At 49.3% G+C, this 25297-nt stretch overlaps 1 protein-coding gene across 5 annotated transcripts in view; it reads right to left on the bottom strand.

The window, feature by feature from the left end:
- herc2 (HECT and RLD domain containing E3 ubiquitin protein ligase 2) overlaps nt 1-25297 on the bottom strand; it is a 67327-nt gene that overhangs the window by 36077 nt on the left and 5953 nt on the right. For 4 of the 5 annotated variants that reach the window (XM_030371983.1, XM_030371984.1, XM_030371985.1 and 1 more), the window contains exons 5-43: nt 24686-24908; nt 24021-24124; nt 21724-21865; nt 21435-21539; nt 20481-20652; nt 19883-20056; nt 18879-19067; nt 18210-18361; nt 17585-17742; nt 16865-16978; nt 16223-16474; nt 15575-15768; nt 15110-15310; nt 14377-14605; nt 13674-13798; nt 13162-13340; nt 12709-12893; nt 12207-12362; nt 11373-11558; nt 10347-10523; nt 10132-10235; nt 9657-9807; nt 9042-9256; nt 8426-8558; nt 7915-8042; nt 7244-7439; nt 6731-6861; nt 6297-6473; nt 5709-5845; nt 5350-5501; nt 5015-5206; nt 4327-4514; nt 3721-3913; nt 3360-3542; nt 2787-2971; nt 1738-1885; nt 1123-1319; nt 511-741; nt 71-209 (exon numbers count right to left, since the gene is read on the bottom strand). In XM_030371983.1, the coding sequence (XP_030227843.1) occupies nt 71-209; nt 511-741; nt 1123-1319; nt 1738-1885; nt 2787-2971; nt 3360-3542; nt 3721-3913; nt 4327-4514; nt 5015-5206; nt 5350-5501; nt 5709-5845; nt 6297-6473; nt 6731-6861; nt 7244-7439; nt 7915-8042; nt 8426-8558; nt 9042-9256; nt 9657-9807; nt 10132-10235; nt 10347-10523; nt 11373-11558; nt 12207-12362; nt 12709-12893; nt 13162-13340; nt 13674-13798; nt 14377-14605; nt 15110-15310; nt 15575-15768; nt 16223-16474; nt 16865-16978; nt 17585-17742; nt 18210-18361; nt 18879-19067; nt 19883-20056; nt 20481-20652; nt 21435-21539; nt 21724-21865; nt 24021-24124; nt 24686-24908 (6597 nt within the window). The remainder of the gene's footprint in view (nt 1-70; nt 210-510; nt 742-1122; nt 1320-1737; nt 1886-2786; nt 2972-3359; nt 3543-3720; nt 3914-4326; nt 4515-5014; nt 5207-5349; nt 5502-5708; nt 5846-6296; nt 6474-6730; nt 6862-7243; nt 7440-7914; nt 8043-8425; nt 8559-9041; nt 9257-9656; nt 9808-10131; nt 10236-10346; nt 10524-11372; nt 11559-12206; nt 12363-12708; nt 12894-13161; nt 13341-13673; nt 13799-14376; nt 14606-15109; nt 15311-15574; nt 15769-16222; nt 16475-16864; nt 16979-17584; nt 17743-18209; nt 18362-18878; nt 19068-19882; nt 20057-20480; nt 20653-21434; nt 21540-21723; nt 21866-24020; nt 24125-24685; nt 24909-25297) is intronic. The other variant, XM_030371987.1, reaches the window with a different exon arrangement.

The raw sequence follows: 25297 nt of genomic DNA, 5'->3' as shown, positions 1-25297 counted from the left end.
ATGTGATTAGTACGGGGTGTACCTGTGACCATCTATAACATCAGTCTAATGTGATTATTATGGGGTGTACCTGTGAGTCCACGACTTAGGGACTTCTTGAGCCGGTGTTTCTCCATGCGGCTGCCGGCCAGGCTGACCAGCTGGGCCCACACGGCCAGCATGGGCTCTGTGAAGGGCAGGTTGTGCACACTGAACGATATCACCGGCAGCTGGGGGCCAGAGAAGGGAGAAACCAGTTAGCATTTCACTTCATCATAAATGATTGGTTCTCGAGTGTTATCTACATTGATGTCTCTTTGATATTATTCTAGGTTCACTTTTTAACCTCCTGTTTCATTAATGTTTTAGCCCAATTTGTACGCCTGATATTTTAAGCTTTAGCCTCACATATGGGTGTTTTATTTTATTTTCCCTTTGTCTTTTAAAAACAAATATATGAGGAATATTTTGTATCTATGGAGGAGGTGAACCAGCAGAAGCATGTGATGGGAGGATAAGTGTGAGACGAACCGGTCGGAGCTGGCTCAGCAGGCACACCCGGCACGTGCGCATGTCGTGGAACTGGACCGTGATGCGTCCCTTGGGCGTGATGCGGGTGACCGTGCCCTCGCCGTACTCCTCGTGCACCACCTGGCCGCCCAGCCGCAGGCGCCCGTCGATGCCGCCGATCACCGCCAGCACGGCCATCAGACTGCCCACCCGCGGACCCTCCGAGTCGGGGAAGTACTCCTCCAGGAAGGACTGCCCCGGGAGCAGAGGGGAGAGAGTAGACGGTCATGGACTGAACTCTTGTTTGCTTTAGGGAAACGTTCTCAGAAATACAAAGTATTTTAGTGTTGTGCCATCTATGAAGACACAAGACCACGTTAACTCGTTTTGGGGGCAGTTGTAGGGTCCCGAGTGTTCGACGTCCCACCAATAGTTACTGCGTTAGGCCACTACTCTAGCGTGTCAGTCTCCTACCTACTCCTTGATGACCTGATAACCTTGAGGCTGCTTTGGATAATTAGTGTCCGAGAAATGTCAGATTAATTACTAAATGTGGAAATGAAATTGTCTAAACTGAGCACATCCATCAAACAGAACCACATGACACAATTTGACGATGACGTCGCGTCTCACCGCTTCCGAGTGGCGTCCTGCCATGACGTCTCCGATGGAGCTGAGCTGGGCGTTAATGTATTCGTTGATCAGGCCACTCCATTGGCCCAGAGAGTGCAGCGTGCGCAGAACGGCCACGATCTCCTCCGCCAGCGTGCTGCTGTGAGTGGCTGTCAGAGAGGCCTGGGGGCGGGACTTCTTCCTGCGCATCGAACCGTCTGCGCGAGAAAACGGGAAGTCAATGACGTGATGCCCAATGGGAACGCAAGATTTCCAATGGCACGATTTGGTAAAATAAATAACCTTTACTGTTGATTGATTCTGGATGACCATATCAGTGGCCGAATGGTGAAGATATGTTGCTATCAATATAATTTAAACCCCTTTTTTGTAAAGACCACATTAAGGACAACAGACAACATTTAAAGAGTCCTATTTTACCAAAAGCACTGATAATAAACCATCATTAAAAATCTTACCTGACGGTTCAACAGGGGTATTTTAATGAAAGGTCTTCAATAAAAAATACATACATCCTCACTTTTGAAACGCCCAATTCCCAAACTGATTAGGATTCATTATAATAACGAGGGCATTAGACCAGAGCTTGGAATTGGGTCTTCCCGGGTGCAATACCTCGCAGCAGGGGCAGGTCAGAGGAGCAGGTGCTGAGCAGGCTGCCCAGGAAGTCAAACAGCTTCTCCACCAGGAACTTCATGTCCTGGGAGCGCTCCAGACGGTCCCAGGAGGGCAGCACCGCCTGCAGCAGACGCAGCGCCAAGATCTGGAGAGGAGGGGGATAAAAGACAAGAAACAAACCCAAACAACGTCAGCCGTTTGGGACACTTTTTAATAACCGGCCAAGCTGCAGTAATGACCTTTCAGCATTTTCTCTCTGCATAACTTTGTGTTTTCCCAGACGTCAGTGATGCTAAAATAAGAGCGGTTGTGGGGCTGGGGTGCCGGCTGGGCGGATGATACAACACTCAGCCCCCCAGAGGCCCCAGGGTGAGTAATGAACCCAGGGCCACCCACATCTGCTCAAACTGAAGAATACGCACTTTCTCCTGAAGGATCACCTCATGAATATGAGGGCAAGTTACACAGAAAGTTCAGTGTAGTGTAGTGAAATCAGTTGTGGAGTATCAACGTCATTCTAGCATGTCTTTCACAATCATCTTTCGCCCCACAGATTCAAAACCACTTGTGTGTGTTTTTGACAGAAGTTTGTAAGAAGTAACCGAAAACACAATAGTGACGAGAACCATTTCGGTGCCCTAGGCGACTCGACATCAACTGGCGCCCTGGACAGGTCTTCCAACCGGGGGGGGGGGTTGCATTGTCCTGCCTACTACGGTGACGGTTTCGTGCGCCCAAGCGATTGCTCCCGCGCCCCCTCCTTTCTCCATTTGTATCGTATACTTTAATTGACTAATTAAGGGCGCCACCAGAGGGCGCCCCCAACGCATTTTCCGCCCTAGGCGGTCGCCTAGGTCGCCTATGCCGAGCGCCGGCCCTGACTAGAACAATCAATTCATCTAGCACCTAACTCGAAACCAAATCTTTTACCAGTAGAGTTGGGTAAAAGTGAGAGATCAAGAGCTCCAACCAGAGCTACACAGCCCCAATCAGAGATGTGCCCACCTCTGATTGGTGTTGGAGATACCGCAGCGACGGCAGCCTACCTGTCTCTGCAGCGTGATGGCGTTGAAGGACTGGTGGCCCTCCACGATGCGGATGAGCAGGCCGATCCAGGCCGAGGTGCTGAGCGTGCTGCACATCTGGGGCAGCAGGGCGATGCTGCGGATGAAGCCCAGGGTGCTCCAGCTGCGGTGCTGCTCCAGGGACACCAGGCGGTGGGCGTGGAGGCCTGCAGACAGGCGACGGAGAGAGGGAGAGGCGGGCGAGGCGGGCGGGGAGAACGGGAAGGTCATACAGACCGAGAAACAACAGAGATTTAGATTTATTTTTGATTTAAATTTGAGGCAACATTGATTTTGTTTTTTGATTCTTTTAGATTCTAAATACATGCATGCAAAGATTCAAAAATAATAATATAGTTGTACAACATCAATGTTTTACTAGCTTTCGAATGCCTGGGGCGAAACAGATGAGCTTGTGTATATGAATGTGTTTGTAGAAGAGACAGACAGAAGTCCATGTTTATTTTATGAGTTACAACCCATTGCATCATCTGCTCTCCTCCATGTCGTTCCGTTCCCGCTAGCCGTGCCGCGCGGGTCACGTGACCGGCTCACCTGACTTGTCATTGGCCCCGCTGGCCACCAGCATGCGCAGCAGGCCACAGAGGGTGCGGATGGCGTCGGTCTGCAGCACGTCGGCGTAGATCCCGGCCGACAGGGACAGGGTCTTCAGGAGGTTCACCGTGCTGGTCAGCATCATGGCTGTGGGGTGGCTGCTCCGCTCCATAGGCTCCCCCTCTGGAGACACACACACACACTTATCTAGATATCGGACTGAAATCATCTCAGCCAAAAATCCGAAAAAATTAATTCCACAAAATGTTGTTAGAGCAATGACTCTACAGATGTTGTGGTTACAGTGAGACAGTAAACTACAGATTGAAGGGCGTGTCGTGGTTCCGGGTGAGCAGGTTACCCGTGTCGTCCTCCGTGTCCGAGTCCTCCGTGGTGGGCTGGGAGGCGGGCGCCGGCTCGGCCAGCTTCAGGTCGTACTTGCCCTCCTTGCCCATGCGGTAGGAGTTGGTGCTGCTGGTGTCCCACTGCACCCGGATCCAGCCGTCCTCCCCCAGCTCCCCGATGACCCGGCCCAGGCCGGGGGCCGGCCCGTCCTGGTCACATGGGCACAGGGGCCGGGGTCAGAACCAATGGGGAGATACCCAGCTACCTAACCTCCCTTTAACACGGGTTGAACCCTTAGCACCACAGCTCAAAGACACAGACTGCTGTAACTGTATTGGAATAGATTTGATATTATTATCATTTTAGTTATGATGTGTTGGTTGGTTGAATTTCTGTGGTCTTTAAAGGATGATAACCTTTTTCTTCAGGAGAGTCGCTTTACTGAAGACGATACTCAAAGAGTCTCAAGATGAAGAAGTCCCTGGCTTTTCATATGTGCAGTGAAAAGTTAGGTCAAATAATCGCAACCCCTAGGGCTAGTAGTGTTAGGATCGGGGCTAGTCCTAGGTTCAGGGCAGGAATAAGGTTGACGTCAGGGGGTTAGGGTCGTGGGGGGGTGTACCTGGTCTCCCCACTTCCAGTCCAGGCCCCTCATGACCCGGGTGCCGATCTTCATGAGGGCGCCCAGCTCTGGTCCGGCGGCGGGCAGGGGAGCGGGCGTGGCCTCCTTCCTGCACTCCTCCAGCACGGTGGCTGAGCCCCCGTGGGCACACAGACTCAGGTCCTCCTCGTTGCTGTCCGTGCTGGGACCTGGGCACGCAACGACAAGGCGCTCAGTCATCGGAGGGATCCTGCTGCATCGCAATGGTTTGGGAGCTCCGTATAATCACTTGGTACGGTTGATTCTCTATCCAATAGAATTATGGCCTTTTAACAACCATTTATGCCTGCTTTAAATCGTTTTGTATTTATTGCCATGCATCCGTTAATACCAAGCCACATTTAACCATGGAAACATGTCATTAGAACAGCCCCATAGTGCCTCGATGTTCTACCTGGAAATTGGGGATCGAGACACCCCAACTATAACACCACCATCCCGTTTAGCATTCATTTAGTGTAGAGTCTCTGAGAGACTTCAATTCATTATGCGGATATCATGATCAGATACATTAGTCACTTTAGGAGCAGTAAGGTTGGGATCGCGCTGATATCTTGCTCTAGGGGGGAAATGGAATCCAGTACCTTTTGACACAAACACCCTACACTTCGTGGCTACTATAATGCCGAGCGGTTGGTAGGATTCTCACCAATGAGTCTGAGGATGCTCTGGGTCAGGGCCAGGGTGCCAGAGTTGAGCAGCAGGCTGAGGCTGTTGGCCCCGTGCTTCAGGGTCAGCATGTGGACCATGGCCAGGAGGAACCGGGCCTGGGGGACCGTGCCCAGGCTGGGCCCGGCCGGGTTCTCATTGGTGATGGTCTGGAGGGGAACCGGCTGGACGCCTGGAGGGGAGAGGAGAGGGGAGAAGAAAGAAAGGGACAAAGAAAACGGATAGGGTCAAATAGAGGGAGATTGATGGTCTCCTAGAATAGCTCTCTATAGGACTCCATCCCATCATAGCCTCTAGGAGTGAGTAGCCACTGACCCAGCTCCTTGAAGCGGGCCCCGGCCTCCAGCAGGATGTTGCGGACGTTGTGGATGGCCCAGGAGTACAGCTTCCCGAAGGTCACCTCCAGCAGCATGCGGTTGAAGGGCGGGATCAGGTCCACGTCCTTCAGGCAGTCGGACAGCGGCTCTCTGAGACACCAGGGACACAATGTTCAGTCGTGGAACTATTTTTTAAATCCTAAAACATGTTAAATGGTAAATGGACTGCATTTATACTGCGCTTTTCTAACCAGGGGCCCCTGATGGCTCTTACTACCCAAACCCACCCACCGACGCATCCGCCACCCCCCTCCGCCCCATCCTATGTCATCCTCAGTAACCGTGACGACCACGTACCCGATGTTGGTGCCCTCGGGGATGACGCGCTGCCAGCCACACAGCATGGCGTACTGCACCGAGGGCAGCAGGAAGCTCTTGGAAGCCAGCCTAAGCATGGTGTCGATGCCCTCCAGCCGGACCTCCGCCCGCTCCAGCTGTGGACCCCGACACACACACACACACACACACATCAAACGTCTGCCGCAGGAAAAACACACATTGTCCGCCGCTTCCTGGACTTTAAGCTGATATGGTCGTTTTATTTTGATTGAAGATGTATTTGGCAGGGACCGTACACATCAGCTGTGTGAGTGCTTTGTCATGTTGCCAGCCCAGGAAGTTTGTATACCAAGACACTGATTTATTTATAACAGTTAAACTACACATCAAGCATTCCCTGGTCGTTGACGATCGACTTTGCGAGTGGTTGAACATCCCTAATGGTCTTAGAGTCAAGTCGATTTTATTTGTATAGCCCTTCATCACTGTTACAGTCTCAAGGGGCTCCACATTTAACCACACCCCCAAACTCTAAGCCCTCCAAAGGACACGGAAAAAACAAGTGGGAAAGGCCACCGAAGAGGGACAGAGGGACGTCAGTCGGACCTGTTTGAGCAGACACTTCCTCATCTTCTCCACATCAAGGGGCTCCTCTTTGAGGGCAAACTCCACCAGCGTGGCCATGAGGCTGGACTGGGAGTAGAGGCCGTGGGGCGGCCCGTGCTTCAGCCAGCGGTACTTCTGGCCCCCAGACACGGAGCTCAGCATGGGCTGCCACTTGTCCTGCGGCCGCCACAGGGAATCGCATCATCCAATTAGAAATATAATAGGTGGTTTTGTAATTAATTTAAAAAAGGAAAGGGAAAGAAAAAAAAACTAATAAGAGAAAAGGAAAGCAAAGAAATAAATAAAATAAAATAAAAGAAAAAAGAGAAGGAAAAGAAAAAGACAGACAAGGATAGACAGAAAAGTCTACGATTTTTTTAATTCCATAAAAAATAATTATTCATATATTTTAGACTGTAATAAAGGCTGAATACCTTTGGTTTGCTAGTAGACGTCTTCCTGTCAGCGGGGGCGGGAGTAACAGTGACGTTAAGTTCCTCCTCATTGGTCCCTTCATTCTCTATCTTTGGCTGCTCTACGTCTGGCGACTCTGACTTCTTAGGCACTGCCAATCAGAGGGAAAAAACAATACACTTTAATCTATTAGCAATAGACCGATAATTAGCCTCATTGTAATGTGAATGTTAAAAAAGTATGCATTGGATGAATAATTATGGTTTAAGAATTTGATTTTAATCAAATTACATTTTTCGAAATATATAATTATAACATGTTAATTAGGGATGCACATATAGCGGCAACCTGTATGGACCAGATTAGTAAAAAAAGAAAATCCTAAATTAAAGTAATGTCGGACAATCACAAAATAAATTCAGAATTTCGGAAATTATCTGTAGTTCTTATGAATATCTTTCTGTTTTTTTCATATCGGTGAATCGTTACCGTTGGGTTAGCACACTTTGCGACCATACCAACAAGCCACCCACCTTTCTTTTTCCGGCGGTCCCGAATGAGCTTCTGGGTGATCTTCTTCCAGCGCGGCTGGGAGCTGAGCAGCTTCAGCTTGGACACGATGGACAGGTCGTTGCTCGCCGCAGGCCGCAGCTCGTTGAACAGGAAGCGGAGGCGCTCGATCACCGGCGCGCACACCTCCTTGTAGGAGCGCCCCTGCTCCTGGTGGGTCTGGGGGAGGGAAACACAATGCACGCACGGCTTTTAATTAGGACCCTATCAGTCTCTGGGATTAAACCACTGTCCTAGTCGCTCCTGGTTTCACTGAGACCTCCGTTACCAGTATCCTTTGTCAAGATTATCTACTTGAGTCGCGTCTCAACATGAATGTTAACAACAGCACTGTTGTGTTAAGAACTGGTACGACGATTCAATGTTTTTTGGTCCAAAAACAACCTACTGACCAACGACACTGATTCCAAAAAGTGTGTTGTAAAAGTAAAAGTGTTGCGATGCAATTGTTTATATATGTGACATATCCAAGGCGTTTTACAAAATTGTGAGTGGTTCTTTACTTTCTAAACATGGGTGACTCCCCAGTGGAGATAGAAGCCCTTAACCCTGTGATGTAAACTCCCATAGTCTACGTTACATACACGTAATGTCTAGCTCAACTGGTAGAGTGCTTGATGGATGACTTCCATACCTTGATGAGGGAGCACTTGGCCTGGTACACCATGCGGCACACGTCGATCACACATTTAGGGATGGAACGCTGCTTGGTCTGGTCCACGCCCAAGGCACACTGGTGGACCAATGAGAGAGCAACGTGGCCTGCGATGGAAACACCAAGCAGTCCATGAGCCCACACCATCGGAAACAAGTGAGTTCAGGTACACGCGTGGCAATTTCTTCTGACTTCCTCACTTATGTACAATGGTCAATAATGTTTAAAGTGACAATAATCAGTAATGTAGCATAAACTGTCAATAATGTCTTTCTAAACTGTTGATAATGTTAACATTTATTTTTGCATCTTTTTGAAGTATTTTTGATACATGTATATTTCCCATCTGGGATAAATAAATGACTATCTTATCCTATAAAGATGACCTTAAATGGGAAATGTTTTTTTTGTCTCTAGTGGTTTTAATTTGAGCTCCTAGTTCCTTGTTGCCAGAGTGATGTCTCCCACGGATGCTGAGTTGCTAGGTTACCGAGGTCCTGGTGCTTGAGCAGGCAGCAGAGCAGCAGCCGGCCCACCTCCTCCACGGGGTGCTCGAGGGGGAAGGTGATGGGAGTGATCAGGTGGTACTGCTTACAGCACCGCTCGATTTGGCACAAGAAGTCCTGCAAGGCACAGACAGAACAGCCCCCCCGAGAGTAAGACCCTCTGGACTTATGGTGGAGGTGGAGTCCCGTCTGAGCTAAGGGGTGTTTTGGGGGCTCAACCCGCTAGTGCTACACGCGATTGGTTGCTACCTTCCTATGCTCCCCATCTCTCCTTCAATGTACCATCCATAACAGACATCAAAAATGATATTGCAGTTAAATGAAAATAGGATTCCGTTGAAAACTTGGGGCTATTTTTCTTGAAAATAATCATAAATTCAGCATTACGTCATTCATCATATCAGGCTTGTTTACATTTCAGGGGACACTTTTAACCCCCAGATTGTGTTTTGGACTCAGGACCCTAAAGCGACCTCTGACCTCCAGGGCGAGGTCATGTACTCAACCAGTGCCCTCTGACCCAGAGGAGGAGGTCACGGTTTAAAGCAGTGACCTTTGACCTTAAGGCGGCGGTGATGTCCTAAAGCAGCGACCCCTGACCTTGACGGTGTGGTCGGGGGTGTTGTTGTCGGCGATGGCCTGGAGGAAGGGCTGGGCGTGGTCGCTGAGGGTCAGCTTGCGGGAGTACAGCTTGGCCTTGTCGGGGGAGGGGGTCCCGGGGGAGGTGCAGTGGTCCTCGTCCTTCTCCTCGTTGTAGTTGTAGTGGATCTGGCTGGTCTGCAGACCCCCCGAGAAGATGGACGACTGCAGCCACTCTGGGGGGGGGAAGAACAACGTGTTGAGGCTACCTGGGAGATAAGAGACCAACTAGATTGTTAGCAGGGTGTCTCAACCACAAATAGAATGAAGTCGCATCGGATCAAAAAAAATAATGACGTTCTGTAACATCAGCTCCGTTTGAGGAGAAAAAGGAGGGCTAATGACGTCATTGGTCCAGGATTTGTGGTGGTCCGATTCTGAAGAAATCACGTCAATAGTCCAACATTTCGTTGGAATTTGGCTGCACTAGGAGAATGGTTTGGTTGGTCGATTGATTGATTGATATGAATAGCACTCTGTGTCATACATTAAAAATACATAAATACTGAGGGATGCCACAATAATGCCTGAAGGCTGATTTCCATTGTGGTCCCTGTGGGATGGAGGTGGTCTTACTGGCACACTCTATCTCTATGGTGGAGAGGGGGGTGCTCATGGCCAGGAAGGAGGCGTGGAGGCCGAGCAGGAGGCCCAGGTTCCTCTCCGTGTCGATGAGGGGGGACGACAGGCTGCTGAGGTCCGGCGTGGTCACCGTCTCCTGGTTGGGCTGTCGAGAGGAGCACGTCACGACACCACAGAGGAAGAGAGCCCTACTGTACCAGAGCTAATGATACTACTGCTTTAGATCATGGTCTGGGCTGGACACACCTGCAGTATATCAAGTAGATATAATCTGACATGTATTTAGTTTAAAAAGTATTGGTGATGTCATGGAGGCCCTGTGATCACAATGGCTTTCGAAAGGAACATATCAACTCGATCTTGACTGCATTCATGATATGGACGAACCTAGGAAGGTTAATTTAGAAACTCCTATCCAAACGTCCCCCCCGTCTAGTTATATCCAGCCCAGTACCGGGCGGCTCCATACCTCCATGTACTGGCCCACGCAGAAGGCCTGCATGGACTCCCTAGTGTCCTCAAACTGCAGCGCCGCGTCCAATGCAACCACAGGATCCTCCGTGGCAAACTGGGCTGCAACCAGGAAAAAAAAACACATGTATGACGTCAGAGTGAGGTCATGACAGTGTTGAATGACGCGCTTTAGGCCCTGTTTAAAAGACGATTTAATGCCTCTAGATTTACCCAGAATGCTGTTCCCGGCCAGCGACTGAGACTGTGCCTGGAAGTCCTTGATGTCGTACACTTTGCCGTCGATGACCGTCCAGAAGCCGCCGTCTTTGTTGTGGTTCTCCAGGTCGGCCTTGCGGATGAGGGACACCTCCTCGTTGTTCTTGGAGCTCTGACCTGTAAAGAACGAGCCTGCCACAGCAGAGCCACGCTAGTTACATTCAAACACATGCTGCTCCACAGTAACTAAACAACACTACACATAGGAGCCAGGCAAGTAACATTCACACACACTGGCGCTTTCCAAGACAGTTAGTCCGAAGGTAGTTACTACAACACAAACACCCTTGACCCAAGCTAGAGACACAACACCTAGTTAATCTATAGACCGTTATGAAATCATCTGGACATTTTCTTTGCTCGTCTTAAAGTACATAATAATATCCTCATTTTGTATGTTCTTGGATGACTTTTTGTTTGACTTAATTAATAAATGTGAAAGTTAATCCTCCACTATATCTCGCCACACTTCCCATTACCCCGACGACCCCCCGCCCCACTGTGGTGGCCTCATCACCCATCACGTTACCGTGGCGACCCCCTGCCCCACTGCGATAGCCTCATCACCTATCAAGTTACCGTGACGACCCCCTGCCCCACTGTGATAGTCTCATTACCTATCACGTTACCGTGACGACCCCCTGCCCCACTGTGATAGCCTCATCACCCATCACGTTACCATGACGACCCCCTGCCCCACTGTGATAGCCTCATCACCCATCACATTACCATGACGACCCCCTGCCCCACTGCGATAGCCTCATCACCCATCACGTTACCGTGACGACCCCCTGCCCCACTGCGATAGTCTCATTACCTATCAAGTTACCGTGACGACCCCCTGCCCCACTGTGATAGTCTCATTACCTATCACGTTACCGTGACGACCCCCTGCCCCACTGTGATAGCCTCATCACCTATCACGTTGCCCTGACAACAACCCCCCCCCCAGCTCGGGGACCACAGCCCCCTCTGCTTTACCCATGATGCCGGGCCAGGCCAGGTCCTCGTGGTCGTCCCTTTCGTGCCCGGGGGCCAGATGGTTGTAGCGGTCCAGGGGCTCCAACAACCCCGCCAGCAGGGGGATGGAGCCTGTCTCCTGCAGCAGCCCCGCGTCCATGGTGAGGAGGAGCACCACGGAGACCACCAGCTCAGGGAGCAGGACCCCTAGGGACCACACAACAGGGGTAATGTTAGTGATACAGCACCAAGGACCCCACCAGGTCAGTGAGTAGGACCCCTAGAGACCACACAACAGGGTTAATGTTACTGAACCAGCACCACCGACACCACCAGCTCAGGGAGCAGGACCCTAGAAAGCTTACAGCATGCAACCTGTGTTAATGGAATGGGGCTAGCCGTGAGCCCCAGTCCATTAACATTATGGTCTGGTTTTTCCTGGTGTGGTGCTAATGTACGCATACAATGCTGCTCATAGTGTGGAAATGCATACAGGCTTAGAGAGCCAGAGTGGTTGACTCCCAGCCCAAATAGTCTGTAGTGGAAACGCATGAAGTCTTACAGTGCCGATAAATACACAAAAGCAACTAAATAGATAACCTACAAAAGCAAGTAAAAAGTTACATAAATCAATAAATTAATGAGTGCTGTTTCAACTGGTAAATCATGGCTTCACACTGCCAGAGTTACGGGTTCATTTCCCACTGGAGGCCCCACTAAGAAACGATGCACTCATAGTATATTAAGACACTTTGGATAACTGTGTCCACAAAATGGCATGTAGCATTTATGATTGAATACACTCCTTAATGGATGAATGGGGGCACGAATAAATGGATGAAAAGGTAAAAGTACCGGTCAGATCTCCTTCGATGACCCGGGACACCTCAGCAAAGTGTCTGTGTCCGGTGGAGGCGATGCTGGTGGCGACGGGCAGGATGTCGCCCATGTGAGTGCACAGCAGGGAGATGTACTTCTTCAGCAGGGAGCCCACGCCCAGCAGTTCCGGGTCTGCAGCACACACATTCACAAATACAAGTTAGAGCTCCGAAAAACACTGACCACTACAAAATGTGCACACAAAAAACCTTAACGACTCAGAGCTCACGCTTAAATTATCAAATAATCGACTGAATAGGACTCATGGAGCCACCAGGGGGATAACCTTATTGATAAACACTACCACAGAGTAAAGAGGTGGGCGAGACAGTAGATACAGGCATGCTGGTCTTATTCTATAGATATATTGTCATATTATTAGTGTTGAATCATGCTCTATATTCCACGTCATACAGTGAGCGTACACAGGACATCCAAACAGACGGGACAGAGAGGGGGGGGGTCGGGAGGCTCTTACTGTATCCGTTGAGGGTCTCGGTGCCGTTCACCCCCAGGTACAGCTTGCTGACCAGCAGCCTCTGGAAGCGCAGCAGCAGGTCCAGCGAGGCCGAGCGCTCCTTGCTCACCTGCTCCGCCTCCTGGCAGGTGGAGATACGGCGGGCCACGTCCTTCAGCCTGGAGATGGTCTGGGACGCCATGTTCCTGTGGTGGCGGTGGTGGAGCCACAACCAGGGTTCAAACTAACTTCCGGTTCATAGTCGTCCGGAACCTTCCCCCGGTCACAGAGGTCACAGCCACCGAACCTAGGTCTCGGTTAGGATGATATACTGCCGCGCCAGTTTTGGAATTTGCCTCACTGCAGTTGTTGCATACAGGATGCGTTGCATCCTGTATGCAACAACTGCAGTGAGACAAATTCCAACCGCGTCGATGAAGTGACGAGTGCAGCGTAGATTCGTGCGGGCAGTACCTGAGGAGCTGCTGGACCAGCTGCACGAGCGGCAGACTCTGCTTGCCGGCCGACTCGTAGATGCCCGTGTTGATGAGGTCTTTGTCCAGCAGGGCGCGACAGCGCTGCATGGAGGAGGCGTTGGCCTCCTGCTCGTCGATCTCCTTCTCCTTCTGGGCCTCCTTCTTGGCCTCGATGTCCTGGTGGGAGAAACAACAAAGGGAGGGAGATGTTTTGGTGGAATGGGAGCAGGAGGAGGTTGAAGAAGGAGAAGGGGACGGAGCGTGGGAGTTAAGTAGCGAACCGATCTTCAAAGAGGATAATGTTGGTTTGGCAGTTGGGTTTGTTTTGGTTAGCATAACATCCTCTTTTTGTGTTTTTATCTTTATCTGATGTTCCCTCCCTCCCTAATTGACTGAGGGTGTAACGACTGCATGCTGACAGTTATGTGGCACGCTTCTTGAATAAATACAAACCTCGCAGGCCGAATGAACAGAGCCCCTGTTTGGGTCATGAGCGGCCGCGGGGCGTACCTGTATCTCCGCGGTGATGGCGGCGTTCAGGGCAGACTCCAGACCCCCGTCAGCCATCAGGCTGCTGACCAGCAGGTCGATCATGAAGCGCCGGCCGGGGCTCACGCTCGCCTCGTTCCCAGACGCTACGGAGGAGTCAGGGACACACTGAGTTCAGCGGTCACCAGACCGCACCCTGCGCTCCCCTCCCCACATGTTCAGATCCTTTTAGCTTTAGAGGAGATAAGGTGATATTTGAAGCAAGATATTTCTTAATTAAATAAGTTATGTTTATATGAGATAGGGCGAGATGAAATGGGACAAGATCAAATAACATGAAATAAGATAGGATGTTGATAAGTTGAGATGATGAGGAGCTACTTATCTAATTTCAATTTATATATTTTTTTTTACTTATTTTCAGAATACATTCTGGTTCTACTTTATAATAATACATCTAATTTGTAGGCTCCTTTCTCGGCAAGGACGCCATACAACGATACAAAAAATTCATGGAAAAGAAGCAACAATAAGAAAATATAATAATAATAGTAGGAGACATAGCAATTGGCATCAGATGGAATATGCAGTTTTGGGACAAATAGATGTGTTTGGAGTTGTGATTTGAAACGGGGAAACTTTAGCTATAACCGTCGTCGCCACCACCATCACCACCACCACCCCCACCCCCAATACCACGAGGTCCCCCCCGCTCCCCACCCACCAGCATTGGGCAGCAGGGAGGACAGCGCCCGAGCCCTCTCCTCGGCGGTGGGGAGCAGGACGGACCAGCCGCTCTGGAGGACGGCCTGGGCGGCGGCCTGCACCGTGTTCAGCACCCCCGCGTTGCTGGCCAGCATCACCACCGTCTGCTTGAGGTTGTTCAGCAGCCCGCTGCCCAGCCCCAGGCCCAGCTCCTCGGGGTCCACCTGGTTACTGATGGCCGCGTGGAGCTGGAGGAGAGACACACGCACACACACGCACGCACACGCACACACACACACACACACACACCATGTTAAAGATAGGGTCATTGTGTACTGAACTTATCGTTTCCATTATTTTTCCCTTTTCATTAATTTCACAAATACTTTTGTAGACACATTTATCTAAAATGAACTTACAGGTGAGGCTGGGAATCATTATAAAAGCAATTACAAAAAAGGGCTACACAGGCAAGTTATCAGACACACAACAACATTGGACAGAGTGCAGAGTTGCTACGGCACCAGAAGGTATTAATTATTTACTCTTCCGAACATTTAACTCCTATGTTTCTGCGTTTCTAACCGTAAACCTAATCTCTCAGTCTAGTAAACTATTATATATATATGTAATGACATATATAATTAGTTCGTAGCCGCTTTGTGTGAACACAGATAAAGCCATTAATGAGCAGCTAGGGGGTCAGGGGTCATCGTGCATCGTGTTACACAACGTTAACTCCGCGACCCTACCTGTAGGCGCAGGAGGTTGAGGGCGGCCACCACCATGCACTCCTTCTCCTGGGGCGGCGGCCAATCGGAGCTGCCGTCCATGCCCTCGCTGACCTGCCGCAGGAGCAGGTCCAGCTGCTCAAAGGTCATGGGGCACACGTCCACCACGAAGGGCACGCGCTGGCCCACCGACCACTCGGAGCACGACGACCACGCGAAGCTCTGCGCGACAACGAGACCATGCATCCAACATCGTTTCAATACAACACTAGTAACCCATCGGCCAATGCAGGCTGTGCGCCTGTAGAGACCATCTGTAGAGGCTGTCCATCTATAGGTCTGCAGAGGCTGCCTGTATAGGCAGTGTGTCTATAGGTCGGTAGCGGCTGTCTGCAGAGGCTGTATGTGTATAGGTCTGAAGAGGCTTTGTGTCTATAGGTCTGTGGAGGCTTTGTGTCAGCAGGTCTGAAGAGGCGGACGTCATACCTGTCCGGGTCCACAGGAGATGCCGACGATGTGCTTGGAGTTGAGGCCGGGCAGAGCCTTGGGCTGCTTCTTGTTGGAGAACAGGGTGTCAAAGTGCTGCATCTTGTCGTTGCTCCCCCAGCTGTGGACCTCCCCGTCGTCCGTCAGGGCCAGGCAGTGCGTGGAGCCCACCGCCACGTCCACCACCTTCTTCCCTGAAGACGAGAGGACATGGGTCAGAGTCAGACAACTCAAAAAGGCTTGTGGGCCTGCATTACATTGATTTGTAAGGCCTTGATGACAGTTTGCGCTTTGAGATGGTATTTTAGATGGTAGGGAAAAGTGCATTTTAAAATAAACATAAAGATAAACTCTTTTTGGGTTACGTCAGTAAAATGTATACTCTAAAGAAAATAATTCTGTCATGGGTCCGATTTGAACAACAGATGGCAGCAAACCACAAAGTGGCTTTAGTCTGACTCATTCTCCACAGCACAATTTTATGCCGTGTCTGTGAAAGCATGTTGTAACAGTAAAACGAATAAAATATTATAATGAATACAACGTTTTACCAACCTTGCATTTCTAACCAAGTTTACACACTGGCTCACTCGTAAGTCATTTACAATGAAAGTATCTTCCAAAATGGCAAAATGTAGTTAAGCGTACCATGTAAACTGTCCAGTAGCTTGGGGTAGCGGACGTGTTCGTCTGTGCCGTGGCCCAGGCGCTGGTTGTCTCCCTTCCCCCAGGTGTACACCTGGCCCTCCTTGGTGAGCGCCACGGAGAACTGGCTGCCGCAGCACACCTTCTCGATGTCCAGGTCCTGCAGCTTCTCCACCAGCTTAGGGGTCTTGCAGCCATCGCTGCCTCCGCGACCCAGCTTACCGTAGTCCCCGTCCCCCCATGACCACACCTGGCCTGGGACCGCACAGGGAGGAGATTAACCAACAGTGTTTTAATGAACCTACGGTTGTATCGGGGCAATTAGATGATACAGGAAGTAGATTAACTATCGACGTCTTAATGAACCAATGTTGGTCTCAGGGCACTAGGGTGATTCAGGAAGTAGATTAACTAAGGATGTATTGATGAACCAACGTTTGTCTCAGGGCAATAAGATGATACATGAAGTAGATAAACAATCGATGTCTTGATGAACTAACGTTGATCTAATTTCTTCAGTTGGATACTTTTTAGCTCATTCTGGCTCGTTTCTCCAAATGGCCTGCCCTAGCTTGAATTTATCATCTTTTCATTCACATCAGATAGTTTGCTTCTCCCATAGGTACTTGGTGTTGTTTTTCTCACCGTTCTCCGTCACCGCCAGCGTTTGGGCATCGCCACTTCCACACGCCACGTCCAGAACCTTCAGCCCCTTCAGAGCCGTCACCAGCATGGGGGTGGTCTGGTCCTCACTGGAGCCTGGACAACAACCAGAAAGCAAGAAACCCATGGTTAGGACCCAGAACATTCTATCAAATACAGATCTATAGAATTCAGCGATCACATAGAGCACTGTACATGTCTGAGGACACACTACACGTAAACAAAAAGGTTTATATACATTTTGACCTTCCGTACACATTAGGGGTTGACAAGCAACAATACCAGCGGTTGAATCTGAATATGCTGGCGTTGCTGCGTGGATGGGCAAAGTGTACCACTCTGCAAACGGCTATGTAGTTCATGAAAATACACATTCGTGCTTATTTTGCTTTTTGTATTTTTCCTATTTTGGAATTATATTATGCTTTCTCCGTCTTATCTTCCACCTTGTTGTTCATTGGTTATGAGTTAATTCTTAATTTCATCATTCTCTCCACAATATCAGCTTACTGCTCATCCCACTTGTATGGTTACCAAACAAACCATTGAAACCAATCAACATAGTCAACACATTCTGATGACATCTTTGGCCATATGGACACGTGGAGTGACCATATGGCCAAAGGCGATATCAGAACGTGTCGACTATGTGACGGCGTGCGAGAGTGAAGAGAGTGAAGGCGTTCGACGGGGGGGCCTCACCGTGGCCCAGGCGGCCGTAGTTCCCGCGGCCCCAGGTGAAGAGCTCGCCGTCGGCCGTGACGGCGGCGCTGTAGGTGCTCCCGCAGGCGATCTGCACCACCTGCTTCCCCGCCTGCTTCCCGTTGAACGTCGCGATCATGGCCGGCTCCTCCAGGTACCTGGAGAACCGCGGACGACCGTTATCACAGTGGCCGCGGCGGCGTTCTGTTGCTTGGCAACCCAGGGTTTAATGTGAACACGTCGCCGTCCGTGTTTCAGTGCTAGGGGTTGTTTGAGTGGGTACTGCCATTTGTGATGTCACAAAAGGCTCGGTGTTGAAATAGCTTGTAATGGATCAGATGATACCCCTTATTAAGGTACAGGTAGGGGGTCATCTTGCTCGAGGATGCCTACAGTCAGACTGGTGACATTGGGGTTGGAATCCAGAACCTTTTGCCTGAGCGTATTAAAATAAAGCCTAGCAAGTAGACTACCCTGCCTGTAAGAGCTGATGTTCTACACAAGCAATAACAACAAAAGGCAGAAAATAAATCTAACAGTGCCGTAACTCATTATCAAAAGTGAGCTGATGTTCGCGTCCTTTAACATAACGTCACAGCGTTTCCCTTCCATGCTGACGCCTTACGTGGTGTCTCCATGTCCCAGGCGTCCTCCGTCCCCACAGCCCCAAGAGAAGACCTCTCCGTTGGACGACAGGGCCAGGTAGTGCTGGCCGTCTGGATGGGCAGCCAGCTTCATCATCTTCCTGGAGCTCAGCGTGTGCACCAGCATTGGGGCCTAGGAACCCATTTTAATCTGGTTATTATTTAATGAACGGATGAATTAAAACAGACTGCTGACATGGGAAGATTTTACAAAAACAAAAGATACCAAATTACAAAAGAAATAGTACATTTCCTGCTGCCATCCAGAATGCAAAATATGACTATACAATGAGGATGAAAGCATTCTTCTTTAGATTATTTTTGGCCATATAGCCGGATGAAATGTTAAAACAATTGCCAACAAAGTACGTTAAGATGTCTTATGCGTCAATCACCATGCGTTTTAATACGCGTCATGGTTACTGGGATTTCTTTTGCGGTATGCCAAGCCCATCTTTGACGTTTCCCCTTTAATATCAGCGTTTGATACTCAGTTCGACACACATCAACACCCACCGCCACCAGACCCTGAAAGAGAGCCTTTGTGTTAACGACCCGGCACTCATGTGTCCAGTGGCTTCTACACAAGGCAGCCCCTCATGAGCCATCAACAGCAGGAACACTTATCCCCCAGGGGGGGCTGAACGCACCAGAGTGGTGCTCTTGTAGTTCTGGGTGTAGACGGCGCCGCTGCTGGACAGGATGAGGAAGCCCTTCTCCGAGCACACGACCTGGGCCACGCCCACACTGGACAGCGCCTTGCACTGGATGGGTCCGTTCACGTTGGCGTACAGCTTCCAGCCCAGCAGGCCCCAGGCGATCACCTCCTGCAGGGTTCCCTGTGGCCCGTGGACAATACGGAGGGTTGGATGGGGCTGTGGTTGTTGGTATGAGGATGATGCTTGTGATTTATGATGATGATGATGATGATGATTCTTGTGTATCGTGGGTATTTACTGTATTCTTCCTTATTGGAAATAATTGTGTATTATATTGTGTAGCATGTATTGTTCCTGATAGTATGCCTTGTGAGGAGAGACATCACTTCGACCCATATACGTATTTAAATGAGTTAAGACAGCACACGCCTTCTTTGCAAGTAAAGATGACTTCATGGGATTGTTCATGTGGTAAACGGTGTGCTTTGGAGCCATTAGGCTTGTTGACATGTTCACTCTGATAACCGCTTTCTCCAGTCACATGGGCGGGGAGCAGAACATAGCCGACAGGAAGGAACACCGCAGCCCTAGAGCTGCCGAGGATTTATCTCTGACAGCATTACTGAAAACAAGCCCGAACTGGCCCGATTGCTTATTTAGCACAAACTAAAAAAAAAAAAAAAACATGTTCATCGACCTTCAATTCACACATTCCAATTAACACGTTTTCTATTTGGGACTAGTTAAAGGAGCATCGTCGTGCTCAGCTATTTTCAAACACTAGAGAGTACTGCCTCATTCGCGTGTTGAATGCATACATGGTGATAAAAAACCGAGTGTGCGATATTACAATGATATTTCCAACCTTTGTTTAGTTTTTCACAGGTACAGTGAACATTGCAGACTGTACCAATCAACAGGGCTAGGGAGAGAAATCGGGATGCGAAGCAATGCATTGTGGGTATGACCCCCAGCGCCGTGGGCTGGGTGCATACCTTGTGCGAGGTGGGTGAGCTGCAGTGGGGGGGGCTGCAGGGCGCGGCCAGGCGGTCCAGGTGGGCCATGATGACCACGGCGGTCTGCCGTAGGTCGATGGCCAGCTCGTTGTCCTGGGGCAGCGTCAGGTAGCGCAGGAAGCACTCGTTGGGGCTCAGCGGCGCCGTCAGGATCTTGAGGATAGGAGATCAGACTCTTTAATAAGAGCTGCGGACTATGTACGACGAGGTGATTTATTTTGGTGCTATTGCTGTGATCGTTGTCCTTTCAGTGTCTATGTGGTGCATACCTATTTATTTGTCGCTGTAGTGTATGTTGTACTGCGCCCTGTCTTGATGTTTGTACTGTCCTGTTGATGTATGTTGTTGCGTGTAGTGGCAAAATAATTTCCCCCTTGGGGACTATTGAAGTGCAAACTATCAATCAGTTACACTTCCTGACTATGTTAACCAACTTTTTTTGTTAACAAGGTTTATGTCAGCTCCTCTGTAGTTTGTTTCGTATTGACGGGTGATTCATTGATAGCGCGTGTTTTCGTCCAAATCCAAACAGAACTTTACACCCTGACCGCGACACTACCCTGTGTTGGCCGTGTACCTCTGGCTGGTCGTCGGGTATGGGCTCCTCCTTGTTGTTGTGAATGCTCTGGAAGCGCTGGAGGAGGGGCAGCAGTGGGGCGCTGGTGCCCTGCGTGGAGCGCTCGTTGTCCATCTCCCGCGTGCCGTTGCCCCACAGACGCAGCAGCAGCAGCACCGCCGACAGCAGCTGGCTGGAGGACGGCGGGACCCAGAGGAAGGTAAGGAGCCGCCCTAATCCAGCGCAACAGTGACCACCCCACATTCGAACAGCTGTGGTTCCGGAAGTACCTTTCCCATTCATTTTTTCGTAAAATCGTTATACTGTATAAAGAGTTTTAAGGTTTGAACCAAGCCGTTCAAAGCCATAGTAATATCCAGGAAATATTTGTTTTATGGAAAAAAACAACAGTTTCTACAGGAGCATATACTCGTTTCACAATTTAACGGTTCGTTGAAAGTATACCTTGGATGCTTACGACATAATGGCTGTAATAAAAACCTCTATGGAGAAAATTTATGGGATTTTTACTTCGGGAACCACACTGAAAGTTTTATGTTCTCTTTATAGAGAGTACTGTCTATTGGACCACAGTGACAGCAGGACCGCTGGCCACATGAGTATGACTACAACAGCGTGTTCCCCTGTCCTGATTGGTTCGGATAAGAGCCATGCGATGTCACTCGCCATGTATTAGTGTGAAATCACAAAGTATCTACGTAGCATCGGGCAGCAAGAGGTCACATCACCACGCGGGATTGGACACTCGACTCCAGTTGTGATGTCACAAAAGCGGACGATTTTGAAACGGCTTATAATGGCTCACATCCGAAAAAGTGTCCGCTCCTACTTGTGACATCACAAAGCGATTGATGTTTTTAAATGGCTTTTACTTTGAAATGGATCACCATCTCAACATGGCACCTGGTAGTGAAACAGGGGCCCTTTACGCAGCAGGGTAGAACGGAGCCCTACCTCAGGGTCCCCCTCTGCACAGCCAGCTCCAGGAGTATAGCCAGAGCAAGGTGCTGGTCCTGCAGGGGAATGTTGCCTTTGGCACTGGCACTTCCATGGACATCACTGGTTCCCCGCAAGACGGCATCAGAACACATGACACACAGGTTACACACATATCACCACAATGACTGAATGAAAGAAAAAAGTATTTGGAAGTGCACTGAAGTACGCAGCGCTGTATTGTAGCACGCTGTGGGTGAAGTACGGGGCAGTATGCTGCAGTGTGGAGCCTCTCTCGGCACCTCACCTGAGGAACTTGGCGGCCCGTTCGACCACCTCCAGCCACACGGAGGAGACGGTGCCCTCGTCGAACAGTGTGGCCTCGGGCAGGGCCCGCAGCGCGTCCAGAGACTCCTGGAGCAGCTCGCTGCACAGGTCTGCATCGTCCCCTACACCACCACAATCAGGGGTTAAAGAAAGCCTGGACTGGGGTTTCATAGAGGGGCACTTTGGTGCTTTAGATCAGAAACAGTCTGTGTTCATATAGCACAATACGACCGGCATGGCCCTTCATAGCGACTCAAGGTCATAGTGATTAACAGTAAATGCCTCACATTCAAACACCAAAACACATTCACAGACACTTTCCGCATTCATACACTGGCTCTCACACACGCAGGCAGTTTTTCAGCTGTTAAACACTTTTTTTTTGGGGGGGGGGGGGGGGGGGGTTGAATGACTTGTTCAAGGGCACTGCAGCCCTTTGTGCAAAGAGAAGCATGGATATTCAACCGGCGACCTCCTTTGTTGGCCTAAGAAGAGCTCTAGCCCTGATTATAGAACATATCATAAGTTCGAGCTCGGAGATAAGCAAAGCTCCTAGGAACCGAACAACTGAAAACTGTCAAAATACTTCAATATATTTAAACAGTACTATCTAAATTAGGGGTGAAAAAAATACTAAATCTGGTTATTTTTTACCTACTTTCATAGTGTGTTGTAATGCAAGCTGCATTGATTATTGCATTGTTCATAGAAAGTCATATTTGTGACAAAAGCTTTTTCTCTAATAAAATATTAGATAAGGTAATTCATCTCTTGATTTCTTTAATGATCATCAGTAGGAAGTGATTAGCAAACTCTGAGGAGCAAACTCAGATGTATAGATATATCTTTGAAAATCACACATGGAAATGTTCATAAAAAATGCATCGATAATCGGTTTAGAACGAATCGTTGACCTCTGAATCGGAATCGAATCCTGAGGTGCCAAGAGATTCCCACCCCTTTTCTAAATGCACTTTGACCCCCTCAAGATGATTCACATGAAGTGGACAACCTTGCAATACATTTTAAATGAATCCACAAATCTTTCTTTTTTCCTATATTACTCTCAAATCCCCTGCAGCATCCTCATGCACCGTATCGTCCCTGTACCTATTCCCATAACCCCCCCCACCCTGAATGCCATGTCCCCGCCGGCGCCTGGCCGCACGTGGGGAGCCGCCCGCTCTGTGTTCCAGGAAGGCTGCCAGACCAGAACTGGTGTTGGTCCGGGGCTCAACAGCACCCGCCCAAGGAGCTCAGGTTACCAGACGCTTGCAGCCAGGAGCGGGCGGCCAGCCCCTCTTACACCCGTTCACTGCCAGTGGCCTCAGTCACACATTAACAACCCATTAAAACGGAGCATCCCTGCATGCTAAGCTAACTAAACTAGCATGATTCGGGTTCTCAAGGGGAAGTAGCTATTGCGTAAATATACCGATACAAAATAATGATTTTTTGTATTGTATTTGTGTAAATATTAGAATTTGGCGGAATACTTTCAGTTAAGCTTAGTGATGTTAGATGATACTTTATTAATATTAATTGTGGGCCTTAGGAATGAATCATCACCTAAGGAAGATCTGTTATCATTTCTGAAGAAAATTTGTGAATATCTTTTGAAAAATACTTTACAAACATTAAAATAGAAATGACATAATAGGTCATTGTGGACCTCAGACCTCTAAGCCATTAAAAGGATTGGTTATTTAATTATGGTGACCCGTCCTGCTCCAACTGGTAATGCCCTAATAAAAGAGATGACTTGGTTATCTTTAGCCATTGGGGCTTTCTTTGGATGGGGTGCAGATCCGAGGGATTATCTCATGGAATGCATAGAAGTGCTGGTTCCCTGTTACAGTGACTCATAGATACACCATCACTAGACAGAGGGTTTGATGGAGAGACAGGCCGGGTCACATGCTCCCTCCATCCCCCCTCAAGTGTCCCGGCCGCAGATGGCGAGGACAGACAGTGTTACCCAACTCGAGCCGTTGACGGTGGACGACAACAGCAGGACGATGTGGTGCAACGTATCACAGAGGGTAAAGCTGTCAATCAAAGCGTGTTTTCAGTTAGCCCCTCTGTTCACCTGACCTCCCGGCCTATCCGCTTTTGGTTCACTGAACCGTCGAACAAATCACAATCTTGTCTACCGCAGCTCCGGCCAATCGCCTCTCCGCTCTGTTGACCACCAGCCAATCGCCTGTGTGCTCTGTGGACCACCAGCCAATCCCCTGTGTGCTCTGTGGACCACCAGCCAATCCCCTGTGTGCTCACCTGATCTCCAGGCTCTGCGGAGGAAAGCGAAGGCGAAGGAGAGGGCTGCTCTGGAACCCACTCTGGCCAGGCCCTCCACACCTTTGCTGGCCGGGGGACGAGGGCTGCAGGCGCAGAGACACACACGTTACTCTTTATGTTACTGGCTTTGTTGTACTGGGCCATGTTCCGGTAATACTGATCCTCCATCCTTACGGTCAGCTCATTATATTCGAATGAACGAAAGGAAATCATACAAAGCATCTCTACCTTTCAAATACCAAGTGGTTCAAAGTAAATTATTTATATTTTTAAGAGGGCCTGAACTTTACGAGCAGCTGTGACATCACTCCCACTTGTGATGTCACAAACAGGTCCATTTTTAAATGGCTTTCAATGGCTTAACAACATCATACTTGGTGGTAAAATAGTAATTTTATACATTGTGTCAGGCAAACAAACACCAACCCTCATGGGTTTACAAGACACAAAAAAGTACCATTGCAATGGTCAGACATTCATCACACTGCAAATGACACGCTCATGATATATTCACAATCATTATTATTATCACGTTATAAACATATCAGTGAACAGAACGAGTATATAGTGAAAAATATACAGAGAACATTTGTTGGTGGTTTTCGAATGGAGGTCAACGACCCACGATAGTAGATGGGGCTTACGTCTTGTTGTCTGTTGTGGGCGGAGGGGGCGTGGGCGGGGTCTTCCAGCGGGCCTTGTACTTCTCCTCCATCATGCTGTGGCTGAGGGAGATGAGGTAGCGCTCCAGGATGACAAGCCGCTGCCGAAGACGCTGGGCCGACAGCGTGCTCTTGGCCATCTGCACCGACAGCTTCTGCTGGTCGTCCACCAGCACCATCAGACAGTCCTTCAGCTCCTTCTCGTCTACGTGCACACACACGGGCACGCAGAGATGCACACACAAACCATTATGAGCATTGAATATAGAATATAAAATTCTTTATCGTCATTGCACAGGATAACCCCCCCCCCCCACACACACACACACACACACACACACACACACACACACACACACACACACACACACACACACACACACACACACACACACACACACACACACACACACACACACACACACACATTCTCCAGTACATGCTTTAAGTGACAGTGAGGTAGCATGGAAAATAAATAACATTAACATTTAAAATGCAAATGGTACCACCATGCCTGATAATAATAATCATAATCATATGAAATGTCAGTAGAGTGTGTTGTGGAAAGTACAACACGTTCAAGGAAGGATCAGC

The sequence above is a fragment of the Gadus morhua genome, chromosome 12 (assembly GCF_902167405.1).
Source record: "Gadus morhua chromosome 12, gadMor3.0, whole genome shotgun sequence".
Taxonomy (NCBI): Eukaryota; Metazoa; Chordata; class Actinopteri; order Gadiformes; family Gadidae; genus Gadus; species Gadus morhua.
This window is presented reverse-complemented; position numbering and strand designations above follow the sequence as displayed.